Below are 12353 nucleotides of genomic sequence, written 5' to 3' on the forward strand. Positions count from 1 at the left end.
CTATAATGAAACACAAAGAATGAGAAAACAGAGTCTGCACGTGTGCTTGTTTTACTGATGAATTAGGGAAGCCCTAGCGGCAGCTAGCAAGAGGTTAAAAGTTTAACATGTCCAGAGCCTTCAAAGATCAGAATGGATTGCAAAAAACTAGGATGGAAGCTAAGTAATTTCTCCCCTTTTGTTTTCCTTGTTTCAATTCTTTTGCCTTTATCTGCTGTCATTCATTTGTAGTCATTGAATGACCCCTTTCCTAGCTTCTCTTACTGACAGTAAACAATTGTCTTTCAGCTTTATTGAAGTATAATTGACAAATAAAATTATATTTAAAGCGTACAACGTGATGATCTCCTTATGTGTATACATTGTGAAGGGATTCCCACTAATTTAATTAACATATCCATCACCTCACATATTTATTTTGTTTTATTTGGTGAGAACACTTAAGTTTTACTCTCTTAGGAAATTTCAGTTCTATAGTATAGTATTATCAACTGCAGTCACCATGTTATAATTCAATCCTCAGACCTTAGTTCTCTTACAACTGAAAATTTGTACCCTTTTACCGGCTCTCCCTATTTCCCCCACCACCCAACCCCTGGCAACCACCAGACTTTTTTTTTTTCTAAGATTCCATCTATAAATGATACCATGCAGTGTTTGGCTTTCCATATCTGACTTATATCACTTAGCATAATGTCTTCCAGGTTCATCCATGCTTTTGCAAGTGGCAGGACTTCCTTTTTTTTTTTTTTTTTGCGGTATGCGGGCCTCTCACTGTTGTGGCCTCTCCCGTTGCGGAGCACAGGCTCCGGATGTGCAGGCTCAGCGGCCATGGCTCACGGGCCCAGCTGTTCCACGGCATGTGGGATCTTCCCGGACCGGGGCACAAACCTGTGTCCCCTGCATCGGCAGGTGGACTCTCAACCACTGCGCCACCAGGGAAGCCCTCCTTCTTTTTTAAGGTTGAATAATTAACAAATATTTTTGAGTTCCTGTCAAGTGCCAGACTGGGCAGATTCTGGGAAAAAGCAGTGAACAAGGCATGCCCTTTTTCTTCTTCCTTCAGGGATCTTATATTCTAAATTGAAACAGTCAAATAAACCTGTTTGTTTCTTCTTAGAAGTTTATATAAGTGAGACCTAAAACATGGCAAACTAAGAAGACAGGCTAGAGGTCTGGGGGCTGGGTTGGGGGGCGCTCTGGGACCAAACAATAATTAGCAATTCGGATGTTAAATGAACTTTGTGAGCCTCAAAGACAAAAACTTGGTAAGTGTTGTTTCATAATATTTACGTAAATGAGGGATAGTCTCTGCATAACAATTTATTTTCTAATACATAAAGCTTCAAATAATAGGAAAAGACCTTATCCAATAAAGAAAAATCTTGTAATTATAGAATACTTTTTAAATCCTATGTTTTAATTTTAGACTCATAAGTAGAAAGGAAGCAATGAAATATTTCAAAGAGGAGGGTTGGTTTAATAAATAAACTAGGTTCTTCTGCAAGTGACATCTTCATAAATCTACAAATGATGCCAAACTGTAGGAAAATAATTTAAAAATTAGATTAAATATTCATGCTCATTATAATAATACATTATGTATAATTTATTATTTAGCACTTTTTTGTTTTCACACATTTTGCAAAGATATACTCTCATATGAATTCCAAATTTCCAAAGTTCCAAAATCAGTTGATTCTTAATTAGTAAAGCTTCAATTCATGAGATTTGACTGTGCGTGAAGCCAGTGATCAACTTCCTCACTTATTAACAGCCATTTTTTCCACTAGGCAAAATATATTGAGTGCCTTTTAGTAACATAGAAGTGTTGTTTTTTTTTTTAAACCTGAAACAAAGTACAATATCATCTCCTTAAGTATTTGTCGTTGTTTCTTATCGGATTAGAGCACAAAAGACATGTCCAAATTTTTGGTTGTTTTATGTAGGTGAAAGGTGAATACAGTTATAATAAAGAAAAACTTATTGTGCCTTTATGTTGTTATTGAAAACATTTTATTTAATGCCTAAGCCTGCTTGTTTAGATTCCTAAATGTGCATATAGGTCACTTTAATTTTATTTTTACAGTAAAAAATGGTCTTTTGCTTACAGTTAATATCTCCATGTCAAATGATACCACATTGGCTCCTGAAGATTTGCCAACTGTTTCTTCTACTGACGTGGTAAGTGGCTTAGTATTTCAGATCATTTGCATATTGTACACTCTAATAATATTCATAATATGATGTCTCCCACCACTCAGCAAGCCTAGTCTGAACACATATTTAATAGTCAGTGATGGTAGAGGGACAAGAAAAACATTTTCTGTACTCTAGTCAGCTTTTTTTCCTTTTCTTTTTTCTTTTAAACTTAAGTGCACTTGAAGTGCAACATACTTTTCAAACCTTCTCAGGAATTTGACTGTTATGTCCATTAATTGTCACCTTGAAATATTTTCACAAGGGAAAGTGAGCGAAGTTGCAAAGTGAGAGCATAGTATCCTCTCTTTGTTTCTAGTACGATTATGAATTCTTCTGACTACCAGATGGTGCTGTGTTCCCTTCACTGAGGGTGACTGTAGCAGGACACTTCCTGTGTCACTTAGAAAGGACCGTGCCTCTGTCACATGATATCCTTTCCCATGGCTTGTAACCAAGGATCTTTAAGAGACTGGAACTAAGCTTTAAAAATGAGCTGTTTTTCATGGAAGGTCGCACACTGGAAGAAGACTTTTGTATTAGAGAAAAAGGGGAAAGTGCTGTTTCAGACTTGTAATTGTGTTCCTTCTACACTGGATATGGAATCTTACCAAAGAATATCAATCTCTCAGTTATAAAGACAGAACCCATACATAATACTTTGTATTGATCGAGTGCCCATCTCTCAGGAGACCAGAACACTTCTGCAGATATTATATAATCAGTGCCCACAACATCCCTTTCAAAGATGATGCTTTGTATCTTTCCTGGACAACTCTCACTTGACCCTGTTTCTCTCTTGTTTTCATATTCAATGGCTCTCTTGACTTCTTCCTTACTGTTTTCTCTGACTTTCTCCAAACTTTGCCTCTCTGTTTCTTCCATGTTTGAGAGCGTGTGTGTGTGTATGTGTGTGTGTGAGAGAGAGTGTGTATATGAAAGAGTATGTATATGTTTTAAAGGCCACATATAGAAGAGAGTTCAGTTTTCAATCTTCAAGCCAGCCAGCCAGCCTAGTGCCTAAAAGGATGTGACTAAAACACAGAGAAAAATACTTCCTTCTAGACTTTTAAGGAATTTAATTAAAATCTAATTAAAAATTTAAAATATATATGTAACTAATTAAAACGGTAAGTTCATTTGCAATAAAAATTAATAAAATACTTCCAATGACTTAAAAAGAGATTGTTTCCTAACTTGTTTTTGTAACTAATCAAGGAAACCTTTAAAATTAATGAATTTTTTAAGCCCTGTCTTTGGGCAAGTCCTGGTGAGACTCTAGTAATTGATATGTAATTATAATAAGATGTCACTATAAGATTCATGGAAAACAAATGAACATTGTGGTTGACTTCTGGTATGACCATGACAGAGGACATAAAGGCCCAATAATGATGATAATTTAGCTACCATTTATAAAGCATCTACAAGAGACCAGGTGTTTTATACATATTATCATTGTTATAAACCTTAATATGTATTGTAATCATTAACACAACCTACTGGGCATAATTATCTCCATTTTATAAATGAGAGCAACTGAAGCTCCAGAAGGTAAATAACCTTTCTTGCTCTAGGTCACATAGCAATAAATTAGTAGAACAAAGATTGAACTAAAGTTTGGGTGGATCCACGACCTGTGCTATTGCTAATTGCACCATGATGCTTCAGTGGTTGCAAATTGGAATGTTTACTATTGTTTACTTTTTTACTTCCTATGAATGCTCTATACTCCAGGGCAACAGTCCCCTCATGTGTGTATCAGTTGCACACCTTAATTAAAATGTTAAGTTGCTATGTCCAGCACCTCTAGAGAAGAAATTAGGGAAAAATATGTAATGTGTGCGTATGTAATTATAAAGGACAACTTTTACTCTGTTCTTTATTTCTCCTTTTCTATCTGTATCTATTCCTTTATGTATACTTTGCATAAACACACACACACATATATGTGATCCAAAAACGAGTGTTAGGGAGGTAATACGATTTATTATCATCACTTATAGCACCTACTATTGAGCACCTACTAGGGGCCAGGCTCTTTACATTAATTGTTTATAATCTTCACAATACCTTTGTGAGTTATGATGTTACCTGTATTTTATAGATGAAACAGAGGCTTATAAAGGTTAGCTGACTTTCCAAAGGCCATATGACCAGTATATAGTAAAACCAGAATTTGGACTCAGGGCCTTCTAACTCCAAAATCTGCAAATTTCCATTCTTTGGGGAAGCAGAATAACATGTCCTGTAGAAGGATTTACAGATACTTAGTTCTCATGTCAGACTGGTTGCAAACACAGGGCCCCACTACTTTAAAAACAGGCTGTGGAACCTTCTCAGCTTCCCGTCTGTAAAATGGTGATGATAAGAGTATTCCCTCAAAGATGCTAGAAGAGCCAGATTAATAAATAGGCAAAACTTCGCAGAGTGGCTGGCACATACTTGTCTCTCAATCAATGTTAGGTACTGTTTTTATTCTATTTAGGTGTTCTTATCATTCTACTGGGCTGTTTGTCACCAAAACTCAGGTTGGTGGAGAGAAGAAATTGAAAGCCACTGCTTCTAACCACCTACTGGGTCCTCTGTGTGTTTGGCCACACTAGCTCAGTTCCCCTGAACCTTTCCTAAGACCTACAGTCAGCAGGACTTTATTTCCTTCTTTTCATCTGGCCATAATTAGATCATGAAAGAAGGTGCTGTAAGAGTGACATGCAGCCCCTGGGCACCCATGAGACGCCCTCTCACAAGGGCCTAAGAACATCCTGTCAGAGGAAGGAAGGCCTTTTCTTTTCAGCTTCATTAGCATGAAGACAAGCTTGCTTCTTCCTTGTGGTATGGGTGTGTTTTCTGGGGGAAACAGCAGGAAAAACGGAACATGAGAGCATTTAGACAGAAGTTAGAACTCAAGAATAACCACCCTTCAAGATAAAAAGCCAGATTTTCCATTATTTGCATTTATTGTTGGAATCATTGTGTCTTTAAATCTTCTTACCTTCATCAGTTTTCCCATTGATTTCTCACTTGGAATATCCATCCCTTCAGCCTGCAAAACAAAGCTCTTTAAAAGGGCTCTGTAAATCTTTGAGACCAGCCACAGCTTATCCACACTGTATCTAAGCAATTAGTGTTGAGATTTGCTGGCTTCCACTTACCAGCTCTTAGAGGGAGAGAACAGATTTCAAAATCTAATGTCAGAAGCTTCTCTTCTGAAGACGTGATAGAATGGATCGGTTAGTATTTGTTTTTCATGTTACATTCCTTTTTGTTTTCATTTTGTATTAAATTGAGCCATACCTTAAAAGACACAGTTCTTATGTGCTCATTGCAATGAGTTTTGACAAGTTTTTACCTCATGTAACCACCACACGAAACAAGATATAGAACATTTCCATCATCCCAGAAAGTGCTTTGAAATGCTCTATTTCCTGTTTTATGCCCCAGCTTTTTGAGCCTTGGGAGATCTTTCTTTGCCAAACTGCTCTGCCCCCCCACCCCACCTTCAGAGGGCAGATGCCTTAGCCCTTTGAGAAGTAGCTGAATGCCATGGAGGGGTTTCTCTCTGCTCTCCTGCCCTGCTTCCCATCTTAGAAAAGTGGCTTTCTTGCATTTGATGGAGACTCTGTGTCTAAGAGAGGTTTCTCTCAGCTCTTCTGTTGAATCTCCAGGCTTTTCTAAACTATCTGTGCATTTGACAAAGACCATTAGAAAGTTTGGTGGGCGGACGGACGCAGGCTTTGTCGACACCTGAGGCTCCACAGAATTCCAACGTGTCACCCCAGACTACAGGCAACCATTAAAAATTCATTAAAGATTTGGCTTATTTCTCCATCCCTCCATCTACAGTGCATTTATCTTCCACCTGCTACTCTGCCAGGGATGAGGCAGCCATGGATCTCTTCTCTCCTATGAAGGTCTTGTAACTTTGGAATTTAGTCTATTTAGGTTTCTTTGCATCCTCATCTCACTGGTGTAATTTTTAAAACTAGGATTTTATAGCTTATCCTGCTTGCTTTTGTTGTTAGGTTGGGACAACTAACAGTCTCCTGTAACTTTCTATATCTTTTTTTTTTTCCGGTACGCGGGCCTCTCACTGCTGTGGCCTCTCCTGTTGTGGAGCACAGGCTCCGGACGCGCAGGCTCAGTGGCCATGGCTCACGGGCCCAGCCGCTCCGCGGCATGTGGGATCTTCCCGGACCAGGGCACGAACCCGTGTCCCCTGCATCGGCAGGCGGACTCTCAACTACTGCGCCACCAGGGAAACCCAACTTTCTATATCTTAATCATAAGTAAACAACCAATTAGTTTTGGTATTTCACAACAGTATACATAACTACAGTCACAGGTTACATACATCCTGTAGACCATAAAGTAAGATTGCAGATCACTGCAAGTCTGGCTTACCTACTGCAGGGAAAAAGTCCTAAATGAGTACATTAACTACTTAACCTTGAGACTTTTATTTGTAACATTACCCTCATTTATATATATGTTTATATATAAATATGTGTGTGTGTGTGTGTGTTTAAAGGCTTATATTTTACCAGTTGATACTCAAAGAGAGCAATGTAGACTCTTCAATTTTTATTTTTGAATTTTTTTGCTTATTGTATTACCCAGTGAAGCATATCATGATAGTCTACATGGAGATGCTGTTAATCATGGGCCCAAGGCCTGTTACAGTCTCATAAACACCACTTGGCAGTCAGACATGGATGTAAAAGTGCTTTGATTTGATGTACCTTCAGGGTGATTCTAGGAGCTAACATTCATTTTCATGGGAAATGGAATGTCGTATTAATCTTCTTGTGCATAGCATCCTTGTGATTTTCTCTCATTAAGAAAGTGAAGTGCAAAAACTATTCTGTCCTTAAATCTCCTTAAAGAGTACGTGTTCCTACTTTTAAAAATATTATGGAAAATTTAAAACATGCACTAAAATAGAATAGTACAATAAATCCTCACATGTACACATCACCTAGCTTCAATGACTGTCAAAATTTTTCCCACTGCCTCTCATATATACCCCACTTTTGTCTTTGCGGAGGCTACTATGGTGTTTTAAATTTTAAAATTAATCCTTCAGTATACATTTTACTTTTAAGATTTATAAACATATTCACTCAATACAAATAGGGTCATCCTCTAGAAAATGAGATCCATAAAAATAGGTGGAAATCTATTTTCATGAGATTGACCTCAGTTAAGACCATCAGCAACTTGGTCCCATTTCCTTTGCACCTTTTTTCTCACTACCCATTTACACAGACACTCTGCTCTGGTCCAGTCACTGTGAGTTCCTCCTCATGGTGAGCATTCAATAAGTGGTGCCTAAAGGACTTACTGGATGAGTGAATGAAGCATCATATGTCCCCGAATCCACATCTTTGCTCATGGTGTCTCTCCATCTAATGCTTTACCTCTTTGTTTCTGCCAATGCAGAAAGAAATATACACCCAAAGTCTGTCACTTTTATTCCCCTCTTCATTGGCTTTTGTTACTCTCTCCGTCATTCCTTTCTAGTTTTGTTGTCCTGCCACACTTCTTCCTACTGCCTTTTGAGTATGAGAGTTCTACAAAGACCAGTTCTTTTTTCAAGGTGCAGTTTAACTTTTGTTTTCCCTGTGCTCAGTGAAATTAATCAGTCCCTCTTCTGATCTAATCATCTCTGTACCATTCATTTAGACACTTGCTTTTGCTGCCTTGAATTTTTAGTTAATATTTAAGTGGACATATTTTATTTCTCCAATAAAACTTTTAAAAGTTGTTGCTTTTATTCTTCTTTATTGTTCCCTTACAGCTTATCTTAGTTAGCCATGTAATTGGGGCCCAGTGCATTTTCTGTTTTCTTTTGGCCACATTTTTCTACTTTCTCTTTTGTTACTCAAAATAGCCTATATCACCAGAGTTAGAAAAAAAAATAGGGTCCCAATTACATTTGAATTTCAGATAAATAATGAACAATTTTTTTAGTGTTAAGTATGTCCTACATATTACATAGGACATACTTATACTAAAAATATTATTCACTGTTTATTTGAAATTCATATGTAACTGGGAATACTGGATTTTACCTGACGATCTAAGTTGAACTTTTTTTACTTTTGTTTTGTTCTCCAGATAGAAAGAGTAGTTACACTGATAGATATCTTCCTTAAATATGTCAAATATTTGTGTCTTGATGAGTGATTTCATTCATTCATTTAACAAACATTTCTTTTGGCGCCTGCTGTATCCTAAATTGAATTCTGCCCCTGTCTTTTCTCTTCTTTCTTATTTTTTGGTGACACACAGTCCCTTTGGTCTGCAGGCGTTATACTTTTGTCATTTCTGGCTTTTACCCATCCTGTCCAAAGAGACCAAATCCTTGTCAATCTCCCTTTCTCTCTCTGCATCTTAATCTTTCACCTTCCTTCCTCCATTCTTGTTTTTCCCAGCACCCCCTTTTTCCTTCCATACCCATAACTGGGTTCTTTCTCATCCACCACAAGCATCTCAAAAGTCTTTACCAGCCCTAAAGAACTTGCCTTGATCCTGTAATGCTCGCATGCTCTAGCCTTTCCTTTTGTTACTGTATTTCTTAAAAATTGTCTGAAATTGCCATTTCAGTTTTTCATCCTCACATATTTCTCAACTCATTTCCCTTATTTGAACTCCCCTCAAGAAATTACCAAAAATATTCTAGTCACAGAAAAAGCAATGAAAATAAATCAATGGATTTTGTTCAGTCTTCATCCCTCATTATCATTTCTGCAACATTAGACCCTTATCAACCCTCCCCCACATTTACTATTTTCTCGTCCTTTGATTTTCAACATTGTGATTGTACTTTTCCTTTTACCCATCACTCTCAAAGTCTTTTGTGGTGTTTTTACTTCCATTGCAGGTACGCTAGATGTTTTACACTCGTTTCTTCTAGCACACTTTCCCTTTGTAGTTTTATTAAATTTTATTACTCCAGTGATCAACTCTTTGCAGCTGACTCCTTAGTCGATGTCTCCAAACTTGACATCTCTCCTAGATGCAGGTCACCAGACCCATTGGACATCTCTCTGAGCATTTGCACCTTATAACACTGATGGTCTCATTGAAGGGAGCTACAGTGTGCTTGCAATAGAAGGTTAGAAACATCATGAGAATTAGAGATCATGTGCTGTGAGAGTTCTGACAGGCAAAGAGGACTTCTGAGATTATATTCCCAACTGTCTTGTTATTAAAGTTCTGATTTAATCACTTAAATCCTGTGCATAGACTTTTGAGGAATAAAGATCAAAGCCATAGAGAAATGAGAATCACCTATAAGGAGTAAAGGACAGAGTGGCGAGATAGAAGTCTCCTGCATTAAGCTCAAAGGAGACAATGGTCGCTTGAACAAGAGTGGTAGCCATAGTTACGGGTGAGATGTGACGTATTTTAATATAAAGTCTTCACCATAATGTGACTTGCGAGAAAGAAAAGAATTAACAATGACTTCAAGGTTTTCTGTTCTTAGAATCGAGGAGGATGAAGTTGCTATTAACAGGAATGGGCAAGACCTTAGGGGGAGCAGGTTTGAGGAAGATTAGCAGTTAGTTTTTGAACATGGTTAAGTTTAACATGCCTCTGAGGATGTAAGTACGGATGTAGAATAGTTTACTAAGAAGTAGGTACAAAAGGATTAATCTTTCTTTGAATTGGAGAACATTTGCTGAGGGGTTAAGAAATCACTGTTAATCCTGAAAGCAGGAAGTTGCTCTTAGAGTGAATGAAAATTGGAGTGTGGTTGAAATACACAGAGAATGTCATATTAGGCGGGCAGAATTATCTCAGTTATAACAACACGAAGGCAATACTTCTGAAGCTTCTTTGCATCACTGCCTCCTTTGAGGTTCTAATGAAATCTTTGGTCGCTCTTCCCAGATAAATGAACATACACACAATGTTTTACATATTTCAGCGGATTGAGGGATTTCTTTCTTCTTCATGTCACTTGACATCTACGCTGGATGTGTCCAACACAGTATTTCCTTCTTTCAGGAACCAGTGTTATTTGGTTGTACATTTTCCACCATGACTTACTGAACTGTAAACAGAGTAGTTTTCATGTGAAGGATACTATTCACTTTAGAGCATTTTCCAAAGTTAGGATCACAGTGATCTTCATGGTACTCTTTTACAGCTATTTAAGTAAAAAGTCCTATTTGTAGTTGCACAGGAAAGTGAAGTTACTTTTTTATGTGTTCCAACTGAGTGGTGATAGAGTTGAGATTGAAACCCATGAGCGTATTTTCCCAGTCTGCTGCTTTGATACATGTTCAGTATTTCCATGAACTAAAGAAGAATCATTTACATCTTTTTGCTTATTCTATGACTGAATTACAAATGATCAAAACCAGAATTATCTACAGTGAATCAACCACCATCACAAACACTATTCATGAAATAATAAGTATAAAAGGCTGCCAAACAAAAATGTGTAATGTACTATTCTGATGAAATCATGAGATTTTTATTTAGTAGAATAACGTAAAGTAACATAGGAGTCCTAGACAAGAGATTAAACCACGGTAGGCACACTTTTTCTATGAAGAACCAGATAGTAAATATTTTAGGATTTGTGCGTCAGTCTCTGTTGAAATTATTCAATGCTGCAGCTGTAGCAAAAAGCAGCCATGAACTGTGTGTAAATGAATGAGCATGGCTGTGTTTCAATAAAACTTTATTTACAGAAACAGGTAGTGGGTTGTATTTTGCCAGTGATATGTTGTTTACTGACTCCTAGATTAAACTGCTCATGGTAATTTTAGATAACTTTTTAATAAGAGATGGGTAGATAGATAAACAGATAGTGAATAGGTAATTCTGCTCAGCACCAGCCTCCCTCCAGGGTTCACCTACTTTGCTTTAAAGCTGCTGACCTAAGGCTGCCTACATAGAAAACTTCTTGTGTCCACAAACATGGAGTAGATTTAAGTTTATTGAATGCAGAAGCTACACTTAGAACTTCTCTGTATCAGCACCCAGCCCAGAATGGAGCTCAAAATGATTAGTTGAATAATCGCCCCAATCAGTGGAATAACTTGACCTATCTGGACCTTTCTCCATTCTCATCCTTACTTCACGTCACATGCCCCTAACCTGTCGTTAGAGAACTCGGTGTGAAGAGAGCACAGCTTGGAGCAAAGAGTGCTGTCCGTGAAGACGATGACAATTTTAAAAATTGAAGTACAGTTAATTTGCAGTGTTGTGTTAGTTTCAGGTGTTCAGCAAAGTGATTCAGTTATATATATGTATACAAATCTATTCTTTTTCAGATTCTTTTCCATTATAGGCTATTACAAGATACTGAATATAGTTCCCTGTGCTATACAGTAGGTCCTTGTTGTTTATCTATTTTAAATATAGTAGGGTGTATCTGTTAATCTCAAACTCCTCTCAGACTGAGCTAGGATTCCAGAGAGGTGAGTCAGGAGCTGCTTTGCGGTAGCCAGGGACGTTGAGAGACAGAGAGACTCAAGGTCTCCTAACCGTGTAAAGGCAGAATAGCTCAGTTATGTCCGTTTTAATTATTGGGGTCCTGGGTAAATTTTACATGAAAAAGATGGTTCACTGATGATAAAAATTTAAAAACCATTAACTTCTAGCAAGTGGCAACTTGTATCAGCGCAGTTTTTGTTGTTTTTAATGTTTCCTTTACTTAGGTAAGGCAAAATTGACCTCTGAAGCAAAAGATGTTATTTCTACACAGAAGTATCTGTTTCATAGATAACAAAATGAGATATGTTATAGTAAAAATTGTATAAATTGATATATGTGATGATTAAATCATAAGCTAATTATCTAACACTGTACTTTTCATCTTTACTTATATACATCATTAATAATGAGTCATGCTTGGTCTTAATGTTTAGTTTACGATATGGATTTTGCCTGGAGTTTTACAGAATTTACATTCATTGATACCAGCTTATGCAGAATAATAACACTGAAATAACACAAATAATATAGATGTCTTTTCAGTGATATTTAAGTAGAATTATTTTTAGCTAGAGTTTGTTTTATGGGAGTGGGAAACTGTGTGTTAAGATACAGATACTGAGATAAATACATGTTGCCTAAAGTTTTTTTTTTTTTTTTTTTTTTTTTTTTTCCGGTACACGGGCCTCTCACTGTTG

At 37.1% G+C, this 12353-nt stretch overlaps 1 protein-coding gene across 1 annotated transcript in view; it reads left to right on the top strand.

The window, feature by feature from the left end:
* Positions 1 to 12353, top strand: part of SLC4A4 (solute carrier family 4 member 4) — a 349538-nt gene that overhangs the window by 282770 nt on the left and 54415 nt on the right. The window contains exon 15 of the mRNA XM_081248819.1: positions 2114 to 2184. Within this exon, the coding sequence (XP_081104945.1) occupies positions 2114 to 2184 (71 nt within the window). The remainder of the gene's footprint in view (positions 1 to 2113; positions 2185 to 12353) is intronic.

Source organism: Mesoplodon bidens (genome assembly GCF_964165515.1).
Source record: "Mesoplodon bidens genome assembly, chromosome: 1".
Classification (NCBI taxonomy): Eukaryota; Metazoa; Chordata; class Mammalia; order Artiodactyla; family Ziphiidae; genus Mesoplodon; species Mesoplodon bidens.